Source organism: Macaca mulatta, chromosome 2 (assembly GCF_049350105.2).
Source record: "Macaca mulatta isolate MMU2019108-1 chromosome 2, T2T-MMU8v2.0, whole genome shotgun sequence".
NCBI classification, from domain to species: domain Eukaryota; kingdom Metazoa; phylum Chordata; class Mammalia; order Primates; family Cercopithecidae; genus Macaca; species Macaca mulatta.
Window position 1 is genome coordinate 128,238,109 of NC_133407.1, and position 25,417 is coordinate 128,263,525.

Sequence of the window (25,417 nt, forward strand, 5' to 3'; positions counted from 1 at the left end):
ACAAACAAACAAAAAACACCCAAATGAACAGAAGATGCCAAAAAAACACAAGCATTTGGTGACTGAGGGTGCTACTATCACGACCTGAATATTACTCAAGCTGAACCCTAAAAATCAGCAACTTCAACCAAAAAGGCAGCTCTGCCCATAGAGGGCATGGAGTTACTACTTTGAGTTCAAATCCTGACTTTGTAACTTCTTAGCTGTGCACCTTTGAAAAGGTACTAAACCTCTCCTTAGTCTCCACATCTGTACAGTGGGGTATGTATCCCTACCTCATTTGAGGACTGAATAAACAATAATACATATGGTAGCACTTTGTAGACTGAAAGAGAGCTACATTTCTGTAGTAGAGCAATTTACCCATCTCAAAGAGCTGGGCTCTCTGCGTAAGCAAGAAGCAAATACCTGAGGTGTCACATGCATGCCTTCCCGTTGAGGGCTCTCTCTGGGGGGTGCTGCGCCTATAAATGATGTGGGGTTTGTTTTGTTCCTCTTCATCTTCTTGTTCATCCATGGACTGTAGTGGTTCAATAAAATAATCCCCATCATAAGACCGGAATGTGCCCAGCTGCAAATGAAGAGAGATGGGAGGTTGATTTAACATAACTCAGTCATTGGGAGGAAGAAAAACAAAAGAACATTTTCAAGTAAAGATGGTGTCATTTTACCCAAATTCTTTTTCAGAAGGGTTGTTTCAACTGAAAATGCTGCAACATATGTGGAGAAGTGGTTTATTTTCACTCTCTGTCATATCAGTACATTTTCTAAAAATTATTTATTATTTACTATTCTTATTATTTTAGAGATACGGTCTCGCCCTCTCACTCAGCCTTGAACTCCTGGGCTCAAGCGATCCCCCTCAGCCTCCTGAGTAGCTGGGATTATAGGATACCATCATGCCCAGCTAAATTTTTTACTTTTTGTAGAGATGGGGGTCTCAATATGTTGCCCAGGCTGGTCTTGAACTCCTGGCTCAGCCTTCCAAAGTGTCATATCAGTAACTGATTCTTGGTTTGATTCCAGTTGATTGTACCTGCTATCCAAATCTGTCTCTAAGAAATACTTCCTTAGGGCTCAAGTTCCAATCATTACTACAGGCTGTTGAAAGAGTCTTGGAAACTTAAAGAGCCTGGAAACTTAGGGACAAGTATGCATTGCAGCAGGAAAAGCTGTCCTATTGAAGTCTTCCCATTGATTCAAATTCAAGAAGCATATTTTGGCCACAATGCATTCAAGGTGGTACCACCTGTAATGCTGGCACATGATCCTCTCACCAGCCCTTTCCTTTGCAAAATAGGGGAGTGATGTCCTGCAAGGCTTTGAAGCCAGATTGCTCTAGGTTCCAGTTTCAGCACCACCACCTACCCATTCACCTTGGGCAAGTTCCTTAACCACTCTGAGCTTAAGCTTCCTTGTTTGTCAGCTGGGGATAGATACTTAATGTAACGAGTTACTGTGCAGATTAAAGGAGATAATGATAATTAAGTGCTTAGCAAAATGCCTGACACCTTGCAAAGACTTAGGACTCATGAACGGTTTTTGGTGTTGCCAGCGTTAGCCTCTAACCATTAGGATAAAATTTGCTCTTCCTAATCATTCTAAGCACCTTGCAAGTCACTTTTGCTCCTTTTCACCCCACATATCCAGTTTTTGCAAATGATAAATGATACCTCAAGATTGAACCACCCAAACTAAAAATTACAAGAACGCTGAAAAATTCCCTATGCCACATTGCTGAGTGGTGTTTAAGAGAAGAAATCAAGCTCCTCTCTTCTCTTCCACTTTCCCATTTCCCATGCTGGAAAAAAAATCTGATGCCTTGCATCCTTCCATTGACACAGGAAAAATGACTCCCTGAACATCAGCAACTGCATCCGCATCAGCATCATCCAGGAGCTTATTAGAAATTCAAATAATTGTGCTCTACCTCAAATCTGATCTATTGCATCAAAATCTCTAGGGGCAGGGTCCAAGAATTGAAATGTTAATGAGCTCCCAGGGTATTCTTATGCATGATAAAGTATGAGCAGCACTAGGCTAAGCCATTGGTTCCCCAAAACAGCTAGCTTCAAAATTGCCTGGGAAGATTTTTTGTTTTTGTTTTTCAATTAGATTTGGGGCATTACCCACTACTCACAGATTCAGAATTTCTAGGGATGGATCTAGAATGTTTTTTGTTTTGAAAGCTCTCCACATGATTTATGAGCCCCTGGTTTAAGAAAAGGGCAGCTCAGGTGTGGTCAGACTAAGAGACAGAGTAGCTAGTTGCCAGAGAAGTGATTTAATAAATTTACTTTCTGCCTGTTTTCAATACACAACTCTGGTGTTCTCCCAGCACAAATCAGAGCGCATATCACATGTGAAACCCATCAGAGACACGAGTCCTGGGAAAGAGCCAGGGAGCTCAGCTGGTGACGATTTGCCACCTTTGATTGGTAAATGGGAAAACCAAGACACAGAAGGAGGAAGTGATTGGGCCCAAGTTCCCCGTCGATGGTACAGAAGCAGCTGGACAGTGCTAGTGCTGAGTCTAACCTGACTTTAGTCCTGTGCCTTTTTAGAAAAGAACCCTGAAATTCTCTTCAGGAGAACAGGATCAGTCTCTGGTCTATGGTTAAGTGCTAAGGATCAGAAAGACCCGGTTGAAATCCCAACCCTGCCACTTATGAGCTGTGAGACCTTGGGCAAGTCTCCGGCTCTCAAAGTCTCAGATTTTTTTTTTCTTGTCAGTAAAATGCGTTGTTTTGAGGATTGGGTTATTGGAGGATTTGGATGAGATAATACATATGTAAACTACTTATAATAGCCAGGCAGACGATAATAAGAGCTCAATAAATCTTATCAATATGATGCCAAAATTAATCGTGCTGTTGATTCACAAAGGTGGGCCTAAGAGTTACCTTTTCTTGGTTAAGGTGACTATTTATTCAAACATGTATACTAAGTATACATACGTAGTACATACTAAGTACATACTAAGCACAACATACAAAGCTCCAATATAGAAGAAAAATGAGTTGATGCTGACCCTGTTGCCAAGGAGAAAGGGATAAAACATGTGTACCAAGAACCTTGATGTAAGGGAGAACATACTAAGCATCATAAGAGAGACTCTCAGAAGTGTCTATGAAGGTGGAGGGGGAGAGATGACATCAACTTGGGGAACTATGAAAAGGTCTTCTGGGAAAGAAGAGATATAAATCATATACACCTCCAAAGAAGGGTAGGATTTGAGTATGTGAAGATGAGTGAGAAGACCAAGTAAATTCAAAGGCACAAAGGCAATGAAGACTAGGATTGAGAGTGGGGTGCAGAGAAAGCAGTGTAAATAGTCTGACTGCACTGTAAATAGTCTCAAATGCCAAATGGAGTTAGCGATCGAGGAGAAAGACCGGAGAAGCAGCCCAGTGTAATATTTCTTAGACATCAGTCCTAAGGAGAGAGGGAGAGAAAAGTGAAGGGGTATAGATTTAGGGTAGAGATGTTCAGGAGAGGTGAGCGACCCATCTCAGATGAAATTCAGAAAAACTGACAAGTGACTAGGGGTGGCAGGATGGCACGGCCCACTCCAAAATCTGGTAGACTCCCAAGAGTCTACCAGATTTCTTGGAAGACTCCTAGGCGAAGAACTAGCAACATCATGACGCCACTGCTACATATGTGGTAAGGGGAAGTCTTGGGAGGAGATAACTTCCAGAAGGAAGACAGAGGGGCAGGGGTTTTGGAGCTAGATTAATGACTGAAGATACAAAGAGCCAGAGCGCATATCCTTAAGATGTATGAGGGCCCTTTTCCCCAAAAGAGGCAGAATGCGAATTAAACGCAATATAAATGAGGTTATTACAGTACAGGTAGTCGTTTCTGAAGCCCCAGTCCTCAGTTCCCAAAGAAACCACGTGCCCATTACCACCTAAAACTGCCAATGAAAATGAAGGTGCTGCGCAGTAAAATATTTATACAACTGCTGGGGCCACTCGGCTTCAGCGGGTGTGGAGGCGGGGAGAGAGGAGGAGTAAAGACTGTTTACAAACGACGTACACACGCAGTCCTATCCCTACGGTCCTGAGATTGGGGGTTACTATCTTGGAATCTGGGGGCACTCCAGGCTCTGGGCTCAGACGGCTGACTTCTGCCTATCCGAGCCTTAACCTTTCAAAGACGGGAAGGATTCCGGAGCTCTTGCCCTAAGTCCTGGGGCAGCGATGACTCACCGCAGCACCCCCTCCCACTTCGCCAAGCTGCCGTCTCCGCCCACCCCCAAACAATCTCGACAGCGCATTTCGGGAGCCACGGCTCCGGGCGCTCTGCTGGGGGCTAAAGGGGTTTATCCCTTTCCTTGAATCCCAGCAGGCTAGAACTACCCCCTCCCAGGCTTCAGGCTTGCCATGCTCCCCACCCGATCCTTCCAATGCGAGGCAGAGAAGGAAGGATGCGCTTGGGAACTCTAAGAGCCGCGAACGACAGCGCACTGATGGAGCAGCCCAGTGTCCGGGGGTGAGTATCCAAGGCCCCACTTAGAAAAGGGAGGGAGGGGCTGTGGGTGCTTCGGGAAGAGTAAAGGCATCACCGGGCACACTGCCTACGACCCCATTGCGCGTACAGCGCCATGCGCTGGGAGAGACTGACCCGGGTAAGTTTCTGCGTCACACGCGCGTGGCAGAAACGCACGTCGCTTAGGAAAGTCAAGGACCACCCTTGCTCGGGCCAGAACCGTACAGCAGCGACTCCTCAAATGTCGAGAAGTCGGGGGCAGATGCCTTGTAAGATCCACTGGAGGGCACGTGCAGGGGTCGGCAGAGAGTCGGGGAACCATCGTGGATTCCCTGCTAAATGCGTATTTGGAAGCGCAAGAAGGCGGTCTCCCCGCCCTGCCTCAGTCCCTAGGGAAACGTGCGCCGCAGGCTCCCTCTCTCCACTCTCTGGAACCCCTAAGTAGTAGAAACCCCAGAGGAACCGAAATCACGTCCGGACAGCCTCTCCAGGCTGTCTCCCACTATCCTGTTTCTCCCGGCCACCCCACCAGTAGGGTGCAGAGTTGGACTGCGCTGCACCCCCACTCTCGGTTCCACCCCAATTCAAAGCGTCCGGGGTAGGCTCCGCCTTCTCCTCCGCCCCCAGAGCCCTCGGCCCACCCTTCCGTTCTTGGGACGGGACCTGCTCCCTGTCAATCCAGTTCAGCCTCAGGGTTCCTGGCGCGTGAATAAAGGCCCTGAGAGAAAGCGGGGACTCTAGATTACGCACCGCCCTCCACAACACACACGCAAGGAACTCCCAGTGCCTTGGGCAGCGGATCCTCAGCCCCACATCCCCGATGCAAGGCGCACCAATGAGGAGTCTGGTTCGCCCTGCGCTCAGCTGCTCGGCTCCCGGGTGGCCAAGTTTGCTGCAGGGAACCGCAACTCCAGCAACTTTCTCCGAGTTTGGAAACTGACTTCCAGGCCGCCTCGCAGCGTTGGGCAATGCGCCGCTGAACCGAGTCCAAACTCCAGAAAGCTCTGAAACATCCAGAAGCCCCTGGGGGCGGGTGTGTGCGCTCCACGCCAGTGTACGCGCACGCACAGAGCTAGCTACCCAAACCTTACGAGTTTCTAGCTGATATTTAACGCCGGAGAGGAGGGGAGCCTCGCCACAGTGAGGGTCTCTAGGCTTAGAGGGCAATTAAGTCTTCCAGAGGCGGGCGAGGAGGCGGAAGGGGAGAGGAGGTGGCGCGCGCCCACTTACCATTCCCGAGCAGAGGCTGATGACGGCCGTGTGCTCGGACTTGGTATTGACATAGCCTTTGTAGAAACAGTGCTTGAGTTCCGCTTCCTCTTCGGAATAAAACTTGGTCTGGTTCACCCCGGGCGTCCCGAGGAGGGTGACAGTGAACAGTGGAGCGATAAATCCGGCATTGGCGGTGAGATTAAATAGAAACTGCTGGCCGAAGGCGGAGAGGCGGTAATGCGCCTGGGAGGAGGTAGAGGAGGAAGAGGAGGAGGCGAAGGCAGGCCAGGGGTCAGTGGCAGAGTTAATGCTCCGTCGCCTTCTTTTGAAGTGGACGTTCGTGGGAAAGGGTTCTCCGAGAGCGTTCACTCGGATGGGAGACACGATTTCGTATTCACTCAGGGTCTCTAATAATTTCACTGCGGAGAGAAGCAGAGGTATATGAACCAATAATTCATTTTTCCTCAAGCTTTAATTTAAAACGAAGGTGGGGACTTTGTTCTGACTTTATTTTCCAGCCCATTCGAGCCAATCCCTTCACCCTTAATCAGCGGACAAATATTTGCTAAGCACCTACTATGTGCCAGTAACAGGACCTGTGCTAGGTGCTGAGGATACACTATTCCGAGCCAGACAATTAACAAGTCAAAATATATATGATTTAAGATATTGATAAATAACCTGAATAAAATAAAACATGACGCTATCTGGTGCCCCCAATTATTAAATTACTTTAGTTTGCAGCGTGGGAGTGGGGATGGGGGATATATCCGGCTAACAGCAAGGTGGGGGGGGGTGCCTAAATTCGTTTCCACAGTGTCCCTCCCTAGCAATTGATTGGGGATGACCCAAAGAAGGGAGAGGCTGCAAAGCGGGAGATAATTCTTTCTAGGAAAAGGAGAGAGGCCTCCGCTGTGGGGTGCCCCTGCCCGGGAGCGAGGACCGGGAGGCGGCGTCGGGGCCGGCGGGGTCCCGGGGGCCGGAGCCTGGTTACCTTGCCTCGGGTGCAGCCTGTCCTTGCGCACGGCCGCCGCGGCGTCTGGGATCCCCATCTCAGCCAGGTCCCGCACCAGGAGCGTTAGCAGTGTGGCCCAGGATACAAACTGCATGGTGCTTCCCACCCCTCCCTCCGCTGCCCCCACCCCCCTCCCTCCTGCCCTCCTTGGCTGCGGCGGCGACGCGAGGCAGCGGCCGTGGAGAGCGCGCGGAGCCCGGCGCCCGCCGCCAACTTTTGACTTTAGGAGTCGCTGAGGTCTCGCTGCGAGGGTCCCGTCTGCGCTCGGCTGAGCAACGCCGCCGCCTGCCGAGAGCTGAGCCGCTCGGGCCGCAGGAGGAGCCGGAGGAGCAGGAGGAGGAGGAGGACTGGGGCTCGGCTGCTTGGCCGCATAATGCCCAGCGAGCGGGCAGGAGAAGGCGAGGAACTTGCGCTCCGAGGCGCGCCGGGCGCCCTGTGCTGGCCGGGATAGCTGAGCGGCTTCTTGAATGGGGGGCTGGGGGGGCGGAGGCGGGGGGGCCGCGGGTCCACAGCCTCTCAAATGCCCCCGGTGCACGCCTCCAAGAGGAGGAGAGGGGAGGAGAAAGCGAGACGAACGGGGACCGCCTCCTTCCAGACCATGTCCCCTCCTCGGCCGGCCCGTGCGGGACTCTCAGCCGGAGGCCCTGCCGGCTGCAAGAGGCGGAGGCCAGAGGCGTCACCAGCGCCGGGGCAGCTGGTCGTGGTCCTCGCCACCTCGCTGAAGTGGGGTTTTCTGAGATTCCCTGCCCCGGGGAGGGAAAGCAGGGAAAGTTCTCTCCCTTTCCTGGCGCGCGTGCAGCCACTTCCCCTCTCGTCTTTTTCCTCTCCTCTCCTCTCTCTCCTCCCTACCGAGTCTCTTTTTTCTCCTCCCCCTTGTCTCCCTGTTGCTGTGCCTCTCAGACTCTGTCCCCTCTCCTCATTTTTCCCTGTGATGTCCGTCTTCTCCCCGCCCCACCGTGTTCCTCTCTGTTTCTCACATTTCTCCTTTTCCTTTCCTTTCTCTCCCGTCCCTATCTCTTGCCACCAGTCCCCTTCTTTTGGTTTCTTACAAGTGAAAGTGGCCCAGCGCAGAAGCGCCTTCCCTTCCTACAGTTTTTCACTTGGGAGGAGATTTGGCACCTGAGCTCCGCTCTCGATTTAATCGCCCCAAGTCGAGAGTTTTAGAAATGGGGTTATTAATCCTGCAGCTCGGAGTGAGTTTCGAATACGTGGTCTCTTGAAAATTTCGCAAAATGTTTAAGCTGTGCTTTCCACCAACCTCTGTCACCATTCGTGGAGGGTCCATAGCATTCTCTAGGTCCCTGGCCCAAAAAAAAGGTTAAGAAGGCGTTTTGGCAACGAGAAGGGGCGGGGACTCTGGCGCTCCTTACTACCCGGGGGTTTAGAGATGGGAGGGGAAGGGGGGATGGAGTGTAAAGTTGTAGATCCCTGTGGGAAGCACCAGTCCCTGGAGGGATTTCTCAATCACTTCCGCTTGCTTTCGGCCTGAGAGATGCTTGGAAAGACTGAAAGCAGACGCTTCAAGCTACACCTTCGCGTGTGTGTGTGTGTGTGTGTGTGTGTGTGTGTGTGTGTGTGTGTGTGAATTGTTCAATCCTAGGTGGTTCAGTGGCGTTTTTTCTTTAACCAGCCCTCAGGAAGATAGAAAGTGTTAATTTCAAGATAAAAGACATGACAATATCGGTAAAAATATATAAATATATGACTAATAAATATATATTTGCCCAAGTATCCTATAACCGGGGTTGAGGATAGGTTATAGGATTGCGTGGTAGGTTAGCACTCAGGACTAGAAATACCAAAGATAGCCAACACTAGGAACCAAATCACAATATGCTAGTAATGTCAACTGTTCTTGAGATAGTAATACAAATATTTCTTCCGGTGAAGGGTAAAAATGACTTGGCAAGACGAATTTGCTAAATAATTGTTAACCCAAATTGATGATGTTACCATCGTCTTATTACTAGAATTTCATAATGGGTATGTAAAATGTAAGAATGGAAAAATAACACCTGTATTGTGCACAATTAGAGATTTTTAGAGAATGGCATTTAAACCTTGAACTTCCAAATTAATTCACTAAAATACATTTCTTCTAATACACAGTATTTCTTTTTATTGTAATAAAATTCCCCACAATCACGGTGTCTGGGAGTTGCTGAGAATTTAGTAAGGAACAGAAAAATATCAAGAAATCAATCTTATTGGCTGATTCCTGTGGAAAATATTCCAGTACTTCCATTGTAAAATTACTCAAAAGTATAGCACTTTTCAGTATTTTCCATTAAATATTTTCTTTCTCTTTCAGTTCAAATCCCTCCTGGCAAACAGAAGTTAACTAACAGTATAGAAATGATGATATGTAGGGACAGAAGCCTCCTTTGTGTACTCTCTCTCCTTTGCTTTCTTTTTAGGACTTTGCTTGAAGAACGAACTTTGGCTACAGTTTTAAAAAACTGATCCACAAGAACTGATAGGCCAGGAAGATACAAAATATCTCTTCGTGACCTCCTGAGATGACCAAGAGCCTAGGTTTCTGAATTTCTCATCCTTAGTGAGGCTGCTCATCTCTTCTTCAATGTATTAGCTGGCTTCTGCATTTACATCTGCAAAAAAGTCTTAAAGAATCTTAGGAAAAGTCTTTTAAATCGTGAGACATGAAAAGGACAGTTGAGCTAACTAAACAATTCAGGCAAAAATCTTTTGTCTGAATAATTACTCTTTGTCTAAATAAGTACTCTTACTCAGTACTTACCATGAGGTAACATACAGCATTTAACTTAATTCTCAAAACAGCTCTTTTAGGAAGGCAGTAATCTCATTTTACCGATAAGGATACTGAGTTCTGAATAAGTGAAATAATTTGACCCCCCTCAATCCAGTAAGTGAGAAACAAGATTAAAACTCCGCTTCAGTCGTTCAATCCAAGTTCATAACTATTATCATATGTCATGAATAACTGATTAATCAGAAGCATTGCTAGATTTTTGGAGGGTTGCTTTGTGGGAAAATGACTAAAATCATTCAGAGAATTGCCTCAAGCTCTTATTCTATGTATAACTTTTCTTTAGCTCTCTTTTTCTTCTAATGCTAAGTATTTAATGATAATCGTGTCAGCTATTTCACTGATATTTCACAACTTTTTCTTCAGCAGTTAGAAGAGATCTGGCACATAGTAGGTATTCAAGAAATATTTACTAAGACTAGGCATAGTGGCTCATGCCTATAATCCTAGCACTTTGGAAGGCTGAGGTGGGAGGAGTGCATGAGGTCAGATCAGCGGTTCAAGACCAGCCTTGGCAACATAGCAACCCGTTGTCTCTACAAAAAAAGAGAAAAGAAGTAATAAAATAAAATAAAATAAATTGGTCCCTCATAAAAATTTGCTCTGAAAGAAGCAAACCTTTTCAAGGTCACCTGGAGTTAATGGAGGGACAGTTTTTAGCCCATTTTGTTTTGGGACTTTACTGGAATTGAATGGTATTGTAGGTTAAGTGGAAGTCTTCATTGGCTGATTGTTCATGAAAATTAGATCCCAGAGGAGTGATGATTGATATTAGTCACTAGGGAGAGATAATCTGGCCAATGGAAATGAAAGTGATGACATCACCAATGACTCTGTTTGCCTAATGCCACTGGAAACGGCAGGAAGGAGACTTGAAGCAAAGCCATCAATTTCCACAGAAAGGGGAAACCCACACCCAAATGGTAGGGAGGGCCCAGGAGCCAGAATTCAAGTGAATAGTTTCCTGAGTGGTCAGCAGTGTCAGGTGATTTGGGGAACAGATAAGCCCCTAGTACTTGGTAGCACTGCATTCTGGTGAATGAATCACCAACCTGGGACCTGGTGGTGGCTCAGCTCTGTGACCTTGGGCCTAAAGAATCTTAGGGAGATGTGTTTTACGTCACAAGAAATGAAAAGGACAATTGTGCTAACTAAATAATTTGGGTTCCAATCTTTTGTCTGAATAATAATAATGAGAATCTTTTCTTGACTACTTACTATGTACCAGGCCATGTGTACTATGTCCTCTCTGATCCAATTTCCTATTTGCAGACTGTGGTGGGTAGAAACTGTGTTGTCTTTCCTTGCCCTGTGAGTGAATGACCTTAGTGTATTTTTTAAAAGTCTTCTAACTACTGACTTCAAGCAACAGGTAGTGTAGAGAAAGTAGTTTGTGTCATTATTGATAATAACAGTAGATTCCCTTCATTGAGTTCTTTGTGCTAACTTTTTAATCCTCATAGCTATCCTGCCTTCTGGGTTTTACCCTCCTCATTTATGATGAAAATAAGACCCAGCAAAATTAAGTGACTTTGCCTGGCATTACAGAGTCAGAATGTGCAGTTGGGATTTACACTGGGGTCCAGTTACCTCCAAAGCTTGTGATTGCCATTAATCAGAGCAGTCTAGTAACATAAAGATTTTCACCTAATTGATCTTGATCATTCAGCATTTATATTTGGCCTGATGAATACCATCTGTAAGAATATCATTTTTTCTTCTAATGCTAAATCTAAAGTTCTAACTAGCTTTTCTTGACCCTACTCTGAAAGTCATAGTTCCATTTTGGAGGTGGCTCTGTATAGCTCATGACCAGCTTATAGCAGTTCTACGAAGGTGATCCCATCTTCAGCCTGTTCACTCACCAGGAGCTCTTTGTTTACTTGTCATCCTGGAAGACCATACTCACATTATTGCTCAGGCTTTAAAGCCCCATATGAATCCCACTAATCTTTCCTTTGACTGTATTCTTAGGGCTTCAAATCCTTTTTCTCCTCCCTCTACTATCCTTGAAATGAGAGCTTCACACCTGGGGTTCAACATCATAACTACAAATGGAATTCAGAAGTGCTAGACTTCTAGCTTTGATCCAAACTACTTCTAACCTGCAGCCAAATTAGCAACACAATGTATGCAAGCACAATTTTATTATTCTCTAAAAGTGCACATTTGATGTCGACAATTGTTAAATATATGGCATCTTTAACTAGCAGGGAGTCTGATAACCCTAGGAGTATTTTGAGTCGTGCCAGAGCACTTTATGCTCCCTGAGTCCAGAATTTTCCCTGTCCTAGTTTGGTTCACACATGTTGTTGTGTTTTGGTGTCCTTTGTTAGTCTTTAAGGTACACAAGGGCAAAGGACAAATCTATTTCCTCCATGGTTACATAGTAGGCACTTCACAAATATGCCTTAAATGAGTGAGCTTACTGTTGCCACTAATTTGGTTCTAGTTTCAGAGCCAGGTTTTTGTTTTTACACATGCACACACACCCCCCTCCCCCCGGAATGATTGAAGTAATTTCTGTTTCTTACTGTATTATTATTACTCTTGGGAGGCAAGTCCTGCTTTAATCAGAATCATCATGATTCGTTTTTTCTGGAACGAGACATTTCCAGAGCTAGGCTTTCCCCAGTGGGTACTTCAGGATCATGAGTAACAAGGCACAGGGCCTCCCTTAATTGCTCAGCACAGTAAGTAAGAGTTACGCCTATGCTGTGGGCAGTTTCGGTATCCTTTGCATGTCCTAAAGAGGAGGTAATAATGGTTTCCTGCCTCATAGGGATGTTATGAAAATGACTTGATCAATGAAAGTGTTAGCTTAGTGCCTGACATAGAGGAAGTAAGCATGTCCAAATCAGCGAGCTTACTTGCACCCACCCACTAGTCAAGGAAGAGTGGTTCCTGATTCCTGACCCAGAGAGCCACTAGCAGGCTAGCTTTTCTTTCTCAGTTAACCTCCCCCTCACCCCACTCCATAACCAATTTATGGGCCTTTCGCCCCTAGAAAAGAAACAAAACAAAACAAAACAGCCATTTGTGTGCAAATGAGTATGCATTTTTTCATACTCATCTTTACTCTTAGCCCTTCATCCCTCTATGAAATTTTTAATGTTTTAAACAGATTTACTCCCTACAGTCTGCTTGGATTAGTAGTTTATATAGATTTAATTTAGCACGTTCTCAAGTACTGGGCTTTTCTTTCTGGCAGAATTTTTCAAATAGCCAAAACATAATTTTCCCTCTGAATATTAAAAAAACAACAACAAAAAATGATTTTCATATGACAATTTTTACACATGCAAAAAAGTAATTTTCAAAAGTAAGCACTTCTGCCAGATGATGCTTAATAAGTCTGTCCTAATGGTATTTATCTTAATGCTTAACTTTCAGGAACAGTGGATAATACCATATTCAGTCCCCCTGACAACCCTATGAAACAGGTAATGTCATTAGTCCCACTTTCTGGAGGAAATGAAGGTACAGAGAAGATAAGTAGTAACTTGCCTGAGGTTGCACAGCCAGTATGTAGCTGAGTGGGAGTTCAGTGCTAGGCTGTGGGATTTCAGAACCTGCCCTCTTAAATTGCCACATGGTACTGATTCTCATATGTATTTATGTTTTATCAAGCTTAATATAGGATAAATTGTCATGCTTAGGAATGCAGTGTCAAAGAGTGGAAATTCAGACATTAGTAGAAATTCAGATATCCGGACAGTTGGGGACCAGGAGGCCAAAAGAGGGTATGGTTTAGGGAGTCATTCACAGATGTGGGATTCAGGATATCAGGCCAACTGGAGATGAGGAGAATGTCTTCCCAGCATCCCAAACCACTCATTCGCCTAACGATTAGACTGGCCCTTGGGAGCACTATTCTTCTTCGTTGGTCTCATTGCCACAACCAGTCTCACAAACTCTCATTGCCCTCAGCTCAGCCCAAGTCTTTGTATTGTTCAGACTGTGCTGTGGGCCCTGCTCTAAAAATAGCATATGGTGAAGAGGTCTGTCTTGTAGTTGCAAAAGTGGTGTAGGATTTAAATTCCCCATGATAAGCTAATTTGGGGGTCCACTACAAAGAAGATTTTCAGAAAACCTTTCAAATAATCTCAACTACTGTGACTACCGAACACAATGGCAAGGGGCTGGGAGCAGGAAATAATACCTTCATTATCCAAACTAATTTGCATACGTTTGAAATGTACAAAAGTGTAGATGTGCCGCATGTGACAACTCGACCTGGTAATGAGAGTTTTGGGGCATCAAATCAATGCTAGTTATAAATGGTGTATTTGCCATGTACTGCCTTTGGATTAGTTGGCACCCATAATATAAAATAAGTTGTTTCCTGAAATGTAAACCTAGCAATCAGTGCTTTGTCAGTCCCTATCAATGTTGGCAAAATAATTGGTTTTGCAGTTTTTTCACTCAAAATAGGTCTGACAGTACATATTGGTGGCATTCACAGCAACATAACTGTAATAAACTTCAGCTACTGTTGGGCTCTTTGTAAGCAATACAGTTACTAAAGCAAGAGTTTGGCAGTACGGTTTTCTTTTAGGCACCCTCACCATGTTGATGAGGGTGCCTAAATTCTGGTTATAGTCAGTAATACAAATTAACTCATGTAAATGTTTTTAATCAGTGTTTCTTACAGCTGATTATTCGGCTCATTAACTCTGATCATAAATCTGGACTTTGGAAAACTTAACATTTGTTCTATGTTACCTTTTCGAACAAAATGGTGGCTGAGGTAGAGAAATGATTTGTTCTCTGACTGGTGACTTTGGTCCCTGCATTGAGGAGTGGCAGAGCTCTCAAAAAAAAGAAACCTGACAAAATTCAAGACCCTCTCCTCCACACTGACGAGGTGAAAAGGGAAAGGAACCATCTAGAGACAGTAAATAAATGAAATATTAGGCACTTGTTAAAAAAAAAAAAGGAGGGAAGAACCATATGTTTAGCATATAACTATGTCCAAAATGCATTATTCAGCAAGCAAATCTCATAGTGTTGTTAGTCTAATTGGGTTCTACTGTAGTAAAAATGAAATAAAACAGCTACAACAAAATCTCAGCCTGTGCTTAAAATATGATATGCAAAGAAAAAATGTCTAGAAAGGTGGATATACATTCAGCTGTCACCAGTGGTTCTCTCTGGAGTAAGAATTTTGGAGATATTTTATACTTTGTACATGTCAGTGATACCCATTTTTATACCGTTTGATTATTTTCACAACAAAAATATAGTATATTTTTAATGAGAAAAGTGATGTTTTTCTTTGTAAATATACAGGTAATATATAAAAAATATATATGATAGTATCACCACCCTTAGGGAAAACTTTTCTCATAAATTATGTATAGCCCTAGCTTTTTCTGTAATATTCAACATGTGTTTTATTATTTGAAAATTACCTTACATATTTTGCATATATGAGAACAAATACAAGGAAGAGATTTATGATGGTTGAGTCAGGCTTTTGAGGGAAACTTGTGACTTAGAAATACAAGTATTGGATATACGGTAACCCTGGATTTAAGACATGAATGGAGAATAATAGCTGAATAACAGGAAAAAAACATAAGCTTTCCCAGCCCTTGACTAGTAAACAAGAAAGATACTTGTTTATTCATTCAATAAATACATTATTCAAACACCTACCATCTGCTATGCACTTTGCAGATAGCAGAAGCGTTCACAGCTAGTGGGGAAGAGAAGCAGAAAATAAGCTAATACATGAACAAGCATATAATTAAATATTGTTCTAAGTATTGTAAAAGAGATGAAAAGAGAGAGAGCGTAGATCAGATGAACGGAGAAAACCTCTTTGAGAAGTGATAAGCAAATTGCATCCTAGAGAATAAGAAGGAGAATAAGAAGGAGCCAGGCCCTAAAAGAACAGCAGGAAAAATATTCCTGGCAGAGAACAGTAAGGCCAGGTCTGAGCTAGGAAAGAAGGTGGAGGTTTTCATAACCCAAGAAGCCATTGCACCTAGGGTTCTATGATTGAGGAGAAGATGATTTAGAATGGGGTTGGGGTATACTTCGAAATAACTAAACGAGTGGAATTGGAATGTTCCTAACACAAAGAAACGATAAATGTTTGAGGTCATAGCTATTCCAATTACCATGATTTAATCATTATAGTGTATGCTTGTCTCAAAACATCACAAGTACCCCATGAATATGTACAACTGTTATGTATCCATAAAAATTAAAAATTAAAAAATGCTTTTAAATTTACAAAGTAAATAAATGGACAAAAGAATGGAATTGAGAGAGAGCCAGCGGCCAGCTGATATAGGGCCTTTAAGGTGAGGAATCTAATTTCATTTAAAATAGAAGGAGTGGCCATGGAAATATTTTAGGCAGGGGCATGGCAATATGCCCTTTTTGTTATTTTTAAAAGATCACTCTAGCTGCTATGTGGAGAACAGAGTCGAGAAGGCTATTCTGCTATCCAGATGAGAAATCGAAGTGACTTGAAGTGAGGGTGGTGTTTGTTAGTAGGGGTGGCAAGAATCGGATACATGTAAAGTATGTTTTAAAGGTAGGATTAATAGGACATGATGAAGGATATTATGATGCGGATGAGAATAAGGGTATCAATAATGAGTTCCAAAATTATACTGCAGATATTGCTCTCTCCTATATACAAATAACACCCACATAAAGAATATAAAATAATAAAATTTCCATAAACAACAGCAACAAAATCACTGGGAATAGAAATGACAAGAAACCTGCATGGCCTATATGAATTATGTTTTACAACACTAATGAAGACCTCAGAGGAGATGTGACTAAATTGAAAGACACTGTATTCTTAGGATGACTGGATATCACAAAGATGCCTGTTCTTTCTAAGATAGTTTATAAAATGACTAGAAATAAAAATACCAATAATTTATTTCTGTTATTTCGTTTTGTTTGAATGAGACTAATTAATCCAAAATTTTATTTGGGAAGATAAACAAACAAAAACATCTCAAAAAACTTTGAAAATGAAGAGCAATATGGAAAATCTAGTATTAATGCCAGATGTTAATAGAGAATTTAGAGCAACAATAAATAAATAAGGTGATACTGGATTGTAAATGGACAGAAAACCCAATGGAAGAAAGTAGAAAATCCAGAAAGAGATGTAACTGTGAGAATTTAGTTTCTGATAGACATGGCTTCTCAAACTGATTGGGAAAGTCTAGGCTACCCAATATACACTGCCAGAAATAATTTGGTAGTCATCTGGTAAAACACACACTCACACAAATAATCATAAAGTTGAATCTGTACTTCATACTTTAAGTACATACTTGATCCATATCAAATGGATCAATAAATAAATGTAAAAAATTTAACCAGAAACTGATTTAGAAGGAAATAGGAAGGAATAATTACCTTACATCTGTGGCATAAGGAAGGCCTTCTAACTATGACTCAAAATCCACAAGCCATAAAAGAAAAAAATTAAGGAAATATTTAACTACATTATAAAACAAACAAATTCTGCATGATAAGAAACATTATGTCTTGGCCCATTTTGTGTTGCTATAATATAATACCACAGAATGGGTAATGTATTGTGAATGGGAATTTATTGGCTTATAGTTCTGGAGGCTGGTAAGTCCAACATTAAGGTACCAGCATCTTGAGAGGGCCTGCTTGCTGTGTCATCACATGGCAGAAGGGCAAGAGAGGGAAAGAGAGAGAAAGAGAAAGAGAAAGAGAAAGAGAAAGAGAAGGGAGATTAAACTGCTCCCTTTTATAATGAACCCACTCCCTTGGTAGCAGCATTAATTGATTCTCTCTGTCCTCATGACCTAATCCCCTTTCATTAGGCCCCACCTCCCAGTGCTTTTGCATTAGGAATTAGTTTCCAACATATGCTTTTTGATGTACACATTCCAACCATAGCACATCATAATCAAAATTGAAAGTTAAATGACAAGCTGAGAAAAAAATATTTTCAGCTCATAGCACAAAGAGAGATTTTTCCTTCGATATACAATAAGAACCTACAAGAGATACCAATTGATAGCTCACAAGAAAGGAAATACAAACAGTACAAACTTGTGAAAAGGTGCTCATAAAACTATACCAATGTGAGCTTTTCGGTAATCAGATATGCAAACTATTAAGTTTGATACACACAGTCAATTACTGAGGCTTTGGGGGATATATTACAACTCTTACGCATTGTTGAGTAAGTTGATATAACTTCTAAGGAGGCAATTTGAAATTTATCAAAACTGCAAAATCATAGACCCTTTGAACCAGCAGCCTACATTTTATATATCAGGTATATTTGCATGTGTGGAAAATGGCATTCACAAGCTTCTTTACTGCAGTATCATTTATAATTCAAAAACAATGAAAACCTAAACTATAGCAGACTGATTTAACAAATCAAGATATATGCAGACAATGAAATATAATGCATCTGCAAAAAGAGTGTATATATATATATATATATAAACTGGAGAAAAATAGTATTTCATAATTTTATTTGTGTATATATTCTAAAGAAATGCTGAAAGAATGTGTAAGAAACTAAGGACAGTGGTTACTGTGTGAGGATGATGGGGAATTGGGAAGATGGGGTATGCATTAATTTGCTACAGTTGTACATTATGGATTAGTCAGGTTTCTCCAAAGAAACAGAGCCAACAGAGTATATGTGTGTACACACACATACATATATATGTATATATATATGTGTGTGTATGTGTGTATATGTACATATGATTTATTGTAAGCAATTGACTCACATGATTATGAAGGATGGAAAGTCCCTAAACCTGCTGGGTGAATTGGCAAGCTAGAGATCAGGAGAGCTGATTGTATAGCACCATTTTGGATCCAAAGGCCTGAGATCCAGGAGAGCTAAAGATGTAGTTCCCAGGGCCGGGCGCGGTGGCTCAAGCCTGTAATCCCAGCACTTTGGGAGGCCGAGACGGGCGGATCACGAGGTCAGGAGATCGAGACCATCCTGGCTAACATGGTGAAAACCCGTCTCTACTAAAATATACAAAAAACTAGCCGGGCGAGGTGGCGGGCGCCTGTAGTCCCAGCTACTCGGGAGGCTGAGGCAGGAGAATGGCGTGAACCCGGGAGGCGGAGCTTGCAGTGAGCTGAGATCCGGCCACTGCACTCCAGCCTGGGCGGCAGAGCAAGACTCCGTCTCAAAAAAAAAAAAAAAAGATGTAGTTCCCATCTGAAGGCTGGCAGGCTGGAGACCCAGGAAGAAATGATGTTTCAGTTGAGTCCCAAAGTAAGAAAAAGCCAATATTTCAGTTTGAAAGCTGTTAGGTGGGAATAATTCTCTTACTTGCAGAAGGCTTAGCCTTTTTGTTCTATTCAGGCCTCATTAGGTGAGGCCCATCCACATTAAGGAGTGCAATCTGATTTATTCAATCTACTTATTTAAATGTTAATTTCATCCAAAAATAATTTTACAGAAACACCCATGACAATGTTTGAGCAAATATCTGGGCACCTTATGGCCCAGTCAAGTTGACACATTAAAATTAACCATCACAGGCTACCATAACAAAATAGCACTGACTAAGCGCTTAAGCAACAGAAATTTATTTTCTCACAGTTCTGGAAGCCAAATTTACTATCAAAGTACTGGCAGAGTTGATTTCTTTTGAGGCCTCTCTCTTTGGCTTGCAGACCGCCACCTTTTTGGGTGCCCTCACATGGCCTTTCCTCTCTAGCTCTTCATCTTCTTATAAGGACACTAATATTGGATTTAGGCCCCACTCTTATGATCTAATTTAATCTCATTACCTCTTTAAAGGCCCTATCTCCACATGCAGTCATGTTGGGAGTTAGGGGGTTAGAATTTATTCCAACATATGAATTCTGTGGGAAACACAATTCAGTCCATAGCAGGGGATAAGGGTAGGAGGGAGACTGTCATTGTTCACCTCTTTGTACCTTCTTGATTTTAAGCTTCCTAAATGCATTACCTATTTTAAAATATCTTAAAAATGAACTCCAAGTTTCTGCTTCCAGCAACTTGGAGGATGGTGCCATTCACTGGGTTGGAGAAGACTGAGGAAAAAAAAAACCCTGATAAGGTGGGAATAGGGTGGAGATACTGGGGAGACACTGCTGTAGAATGTCAGTGAGGCAGTTGGTGTCCAGGAGAGGGGTGAGGGTGGAGGTGAGAAAAAAGGAGTTTTCTGCGTGGCTACAAATTCAGGGGGAATGCATCAGATCACTCTAGGCAGTGGTTCTCAAACTTTATTTGGCATGCATCAGAATTATCTGAAGGGCTTGTCATAACATAGGTTGTACAGCCCCATCCTCCAGAATATCTGATTCAGGAGTAGGGCCCAAGAGTCTGCAATTCTAACAATTCCCAGGGGATACGGATAATGCTGACTGGGGGCCCCACTAGGAGAACCAGCAGCCTAGGGCAATGATTCTCCATTCTAGCCTTACATTTATATGACATGGAGAGTCTTAAGGGAAAAAAATGTGATTATATGGGACCTACTCCACTGCAGACCAGCTAAGTAAGAACCTCTGGAGAGCGGACCTGGGCACTAGTAATATACAGAAGCTCTCCCATTAATTCTGACATGCAGCTTGAGCTGAGAGCTTCAGACCTAGGAAAAGATGCCAGAGAAATGAGAGAAGGCCAAGAACAAAGGCTTTAGGATGTCTGCCTTCTAAATGACTAGTAGGCAAAAAGGAACCAACCAAGAGATTGAGAAGTGGAGAGATATTGGGACACCCGGGACCTATACTCTGGTGTCATGGAAGGCAGTCATTAACTCCCACCCATCTACAATGGATTCTGGTGACACAGATACAAATAAGACCTACGCAGCCTTCAGGAGCTTCCTTAGTGTTAAGGGCCAAGATGTTCTTATAAAGAAGTGATGGCATAATCAGTCTTGATGTGTGTCCTAGAGGGATACTTTCTCATATGCTGAAGGATGTTCATAGGAGCATTGCTTGTAAGAGTGAAAATCTGGAGACTACTTGTCCTCAGTCAAAGAATGGCTACATTTTATAAAATGGTATGTTCATATAGTGGAACACTATACGGCAGTTCAAAAGAGTGAACCAGGTAGACATCAGCTTCCAAGATCTCAAAAAATAGTGTCAAAGGGAAAAAAACCAAGTTGCGCTATGATGTGTGTATCGTTTATAGGAAAAACAACTTACACATACATGCGTTTGTATATAAAGATATAAAAAAGGTCTAGAAGGATTTACTCCAAATTCTTATCTGGTGAACGGAAGAGGGGACAAGTTTGTGGAGGATAGGTACAAGCACTTTAGATTTTTTGGTAATGCTCTTAAAATTGTTAAGCCTTTAGGATCAATGCACATGTTGAACTACCTCAATGTTGTACTAATTTAAACTTTTAAACATTGCTTACAAATGTCAATAATACCTATCAACTCTAAAGTTAATGTATGTAGACACTAGAATTTTTGACTTTGTGTGGGGTTCTGAAATAATGCTATCTATATCCTCTTCTGATTTCTGGGTCAATTCAAAATCGTCACTGACCAGATGGAATGTATCTCCCAATCCTTTTCCTAAACTGAAATAGGACAAAACCTATAATTTAAAGAAAGAAGAAAAAAATGAAAACATTGCTTAGCCATTACTCTTCTGTGAATTTGTCTGCAAAAAAAAGTGTGTTTAAAATAGCATTTCAATGATACAGACATCATCCTTTCCCCAGAGTCTTGACTGGCAGACATATTACAGTTATTTAGTCAGGGGGCTGCACTGAATACAGCTCTGAAAATGTAACCAAGATTTATATGGTGCAGGCCTCTGCCTTTAAACAGCAGGTAAATGATGCTGGAAGATTCTGTAAGTAAGGATAAAGAAATTCACTGAAGCTCGTTTTAATCTGAACATACTTTTGAGTTTTTAGAAAGATGAATACCTTTGAGCTATCTGTATTGAGAAACCTCAGTTGTCTCCCTGGAAAGCAATGCCTTTTAAATTCTCAAATATTCATTTTCAGAGTGGGAAGACAATCTCCCCATGTGTAAGTTGTAGATGAGCAAGGACCTTATCTGTATCATTGGCATTGTGTCTCCAGTGGCTAGCACAGCACCTGGCAAATAGGTAAATATCAGTAAATATTTGTGGAATGAATGCAGTCATACAACAGAAAGAGAAAAATAAAATCATGAATGAATTCTGTATAATGTTGAGCAAAATAAATCAAACAGAAAAATACATCCTACATTTTCCCTTTATGTAATGTTATAAAACAGACAGAATTAATTGATAGTGATAGAAAATGGTTACTTTTGGGGAGTAGTGTTTGGGAGGGAATAATGGAGGCTAATGGGATGTTGGTCATGTTCTGTTACTTAATTGGAGTTTTGGTTGCATGTATGTGTTCACTTTGTGAAAAATCATTAAGCTATACAATTATGATTTGTGCACTTTGCATGTTGTTTTACAGATTTATTTAGCATAAATCAACTTTTCCCAGAAAAAAAATTACTGTCAGATAAAGGCAAGTAACTGAGGTTTTGAAATTTTGATCCTTTATGTTGTGGATGATCCTATCTTTGGAAAATTATTTTCCATCTCTAAACATATTTTCATTTCACATTTCTGAAGATATAGTGTGTAAACTCACCTCCAGGGCTTAAAGGCTTAGCTCTCTCTGTTCTGAGGCCTTTGCTCTTTCTTATCAGAATTCAGCTAATGGTAAAACAGCTCTTGTAGGATTGGAGGCAGCTCTGCTATTTGGTTTTTAGCACCCATCCTTTTTCTTGTCCCTAATCTTTTGAAATTTCCAAACACTTAAACAGACAAGAGAGAATAGTGAGAGAAAACCAGAAACTGGGCAATTTAGGAAAAATATGTGACATTTCCTACCATTTAATACTACCAGCCTCACTAAATTTTCTAATGTTTTCTGTCTCCTTTCTCTCCCTCATTCCCTTTTTGATAAAATGAACAAAAACATTTAAAAAATCCTTGAACCTAGTAACTCAGAAATTCAACATAGACACATGCGCGTGTACACAGGCGTGCGCGCGCGCTCACACACACACACATTTGTCCATGTACAAAGTGATATATTTACAAGGTAATTCACAGCTACAGTGTATGAATGGCAATAGGTTAAAGGCAACCTAAATGCTTTAACCAGTGAAAAGGGGACTGGTTAAGTATATGACATTTACCAATAGAAAAGTGTGCATCTATAAAAAACAATGAAGAAGCTGTCTGCGTTCAAGATACGTAGATAAGTGGAATATATCTTAGATAAGTGGAAAATATCAGGTTCAGAGCAGTATGTTTAGACTACTGTACTTATGAATGCATAAATTATACAAGGAACTGAGTATTTGTTTGTCCCCAGAGGGGGATGGTATACATGGGCAGGAGAGACTTTCTCCCATATACCCAGTGGTTCCTTTGATATTTGAACCATATTATGTATTGTCACATCAAAAATAAAATTTTAAGTGTATATAAAATAATACTTTGGCAAGAAACCCCCGATTTTGCCAAGGATGTGGAATGATGGTATAAACTCACAAAGTACTATTGGAAGGGTAAATTCAGACAACACAACAAGAAGATAGTTTGTCAAAGCATGTCAAAAGCTTCCAAAGTTTCCTTTTGAATACATATTTCTGGTCCTAAGAATTTATTTTTAAGAATGTAACCTTGCGGCCAGGCACGGTGGCTCATGCCTGTAATTGCAGCACGTTGGGAGGCCCATGCGGGTGGATCACGAGGTCAGGAGATCGAGACCATCCTGGCTCACAGGGTGAAACCCCATCTCTACTAAAAATACAAAAAATTAGCTGGGTGTGGTGGCGGGTGCCTGTCGTCCCAGCTATTCGGGAGGCTGAGGCAGGAGAATGGCCTGAACCCGGGAGGTGGAGCTTGCAGTGAGCTGAGGTCACACCACTGCACTCCAGCCTGGGCGAAAGAGCGAGACTCCGTCTCAAAAAAAAAAAAAAAAAAAAGAATGTAACCTTACAGTGAATGTATGGCTATAATGGAGCACACTGAAGGCCTGGACTGCAGAAATATTGGGAAAAACTACAAATATAAGGCTGAAGCGGGCGGATCACAAGGTCAAGAGATCGAGACCATCCTGGCCGGCATGGTGAAACGCCGTCTCTACTAAAAATACAAAAATTGCTGGTTGTGGTGGCGCGTGCCTCTAGTCCCAGCTACTCAGGAGGCTGAGGCAGGAGAATCGCTTGAACCTGGGAGGTGGAGGTTGCAGTGAGCCGATATTGTGCCACTGAACTCCAGCCTGGCGACAGAGTAAGACTCCGTCTCAAAAACAAACAAACAAACAAACAAATACACAAAAAACTAGACATATAAAATAGAAGTTCTACAATGAGAACACATTGACACAGGGAGGGGAACAACACACACTGGAGCCTGTTGGGGGTCGGTGGTGGGAGGGAGAGTGTCAGGAAAAATAGGTAATGTGTGTGAGGCTTAATGCCTAGGTGATGGGTTGATAGGTGCAGCAAACCACCATGGCACATGTTTACCTATCTAACAAACCTGCATATCCTGCACATGTATCCTGGAACTTAAAATGAAAATTAAATTAAATTTAAAAATTAAAAATTAAAAAACTAAAATAGAGGTTCTGCATAAATTATGGTACAGCTATATATTAAAAAAGCAATTTTGGAATCTTTAATGACAGAGGAAATTGTTCATAATATTAAGTGAAAAGTATACAGCATGTAATCCTAATATTTGTTGCCAAAAATGCATCTATATAACTGTTTGTGTAGGTATGCTCACCCGTGTATAAAACTGAAATTTACACTTTTATTCTAGGTAATAGAATAATGGATTTTGTATTTTAATTTTCATACTTATATGGATTTCCAAAAGGAATTATACTAGGCTTATGTTTTATGCTAGAAATTTTATAATAAAAGAGTTAGGCCTGGAGTGGTGGCTCACATCTGTAATCCCAGCACTTTGGAAGGCCAAGGTAGGTGGATCACCTGAGGTCAGGAGTTTGAGACCAGCCTGGCCAACATGGTGAAACCCTGTTTCTATTAAAAATACAAAAATTAGCCAGGCATGGTGGTGTGTGCCTGTAGTCCCAGATACTCGGGAGGCTGAGGCAGGAGAATTGCTTGAACCCAGGTGGTAGAGGTTGTATTGAGCCAACATTGTGCCATTGCACTCCAGCCTGGGCAACAGAGTGAGACTCTGTCTCAAAAAAAAAAAAAAAAAAAAAAAAAAAAAAAAAAGAATTAATGAGGATATTTTCTAAAAGTACTACAAGTAAATCCCACCATCATAAGTGTGGTGCTGAAAATTCAGCTGCATAAAAAGCAGCACTGCATTAAACTGAGGTTGATGAAACGACAGAATTGAGACTTCTGAGATGGACAAGAGCCAGTTGTCAATCACTTTATATCCAAAGTGGTATTGTCAAGGGATGCGTTATCATGGGCACTGTCTCCATATGGAACGTGTTGACACTTTTTGAGAATTGTTACTTTCAGACTGAACTATTTTTATTCTTTTAAGGAAGCATGTAAATATTTACCTCAAATCAAAAACAATACACATAATACATATATAACACACACATATATAAATGGTGATATAATGCTTTTAAAAACTACTTCTAATCAAATTACTCCCACAAAATACCCCCTAAAATCATATTATTTTTTCTTTTTTATTACTTTTTTATCAAGATGAGATTCCCTTAGCATAAAATTAACCAGTTTTAGGTGAACCATTTTTAAGTGAATCATTAGCATTTAGCAGATTCACAACGTTATATAACCACCACCTCTACCTAGTTCCAAAACATCTTAATTCTCCCAAAAGGAAACCCTGCACACATTAAGCAGTTGCTTCCCATTTCTCTCTTTCCCCAGCCCCTGGCAAACAC

General features: G+C 42.1%; 1 protein-coding gene and 1 long non-coding RNA gene across 3 annotated transcripts in view; one reads left to right on the forward strand and one right to left on the reverse strand.

The window, feature by feature from the left end:
- ADAMTS9 (ADAM metallopeptidase with thrombospondin type 1 motif 9) overlaps positions 1 to 10,074 on the reverse strand; it is a 178,310-nt gene extending 168,236 nt beyond the window's left edge. For both annotated transcript variants that reach the window (XM_015130468.3, XM_077994228.1), the window contains exons 1-3: positions 6,701 to 10,074; positions 5,725 to 6,125; positions 409 to 571 (exon numbers count right to left, since the gene is read on the reverse strand). In XM_015130468.3, the coding sequence (XP_014985954.2) occupies positions 409 to 571; positions 5,725 to 6,125; positions 6,701 to 6,815 (679 nt within the window). In that variant the 5' untranslated portion in view covers positions 6,816 to 10,074. The remainder of the gene's footprint in view (positions 1 to 408; positions 572 to 5,724; positions 6,126 to 6,700) is intronic.
- LOC144339533 (uncharacterized) overlaps positions 4,263 to 25,417 on the forward strand; it is a 299,906-nt gene continuing 278,751 nt past the window's right edge. The window contains exon 1 of the long non-coding RNA XR_013414558.1: positions 4,263 to 4,497. This is a non-coding gene — a long non-coding RNA (uncharacterized LOC144339533). The remainder of the gene's footprint in view (positions 4,498 to 25,417) is intronic.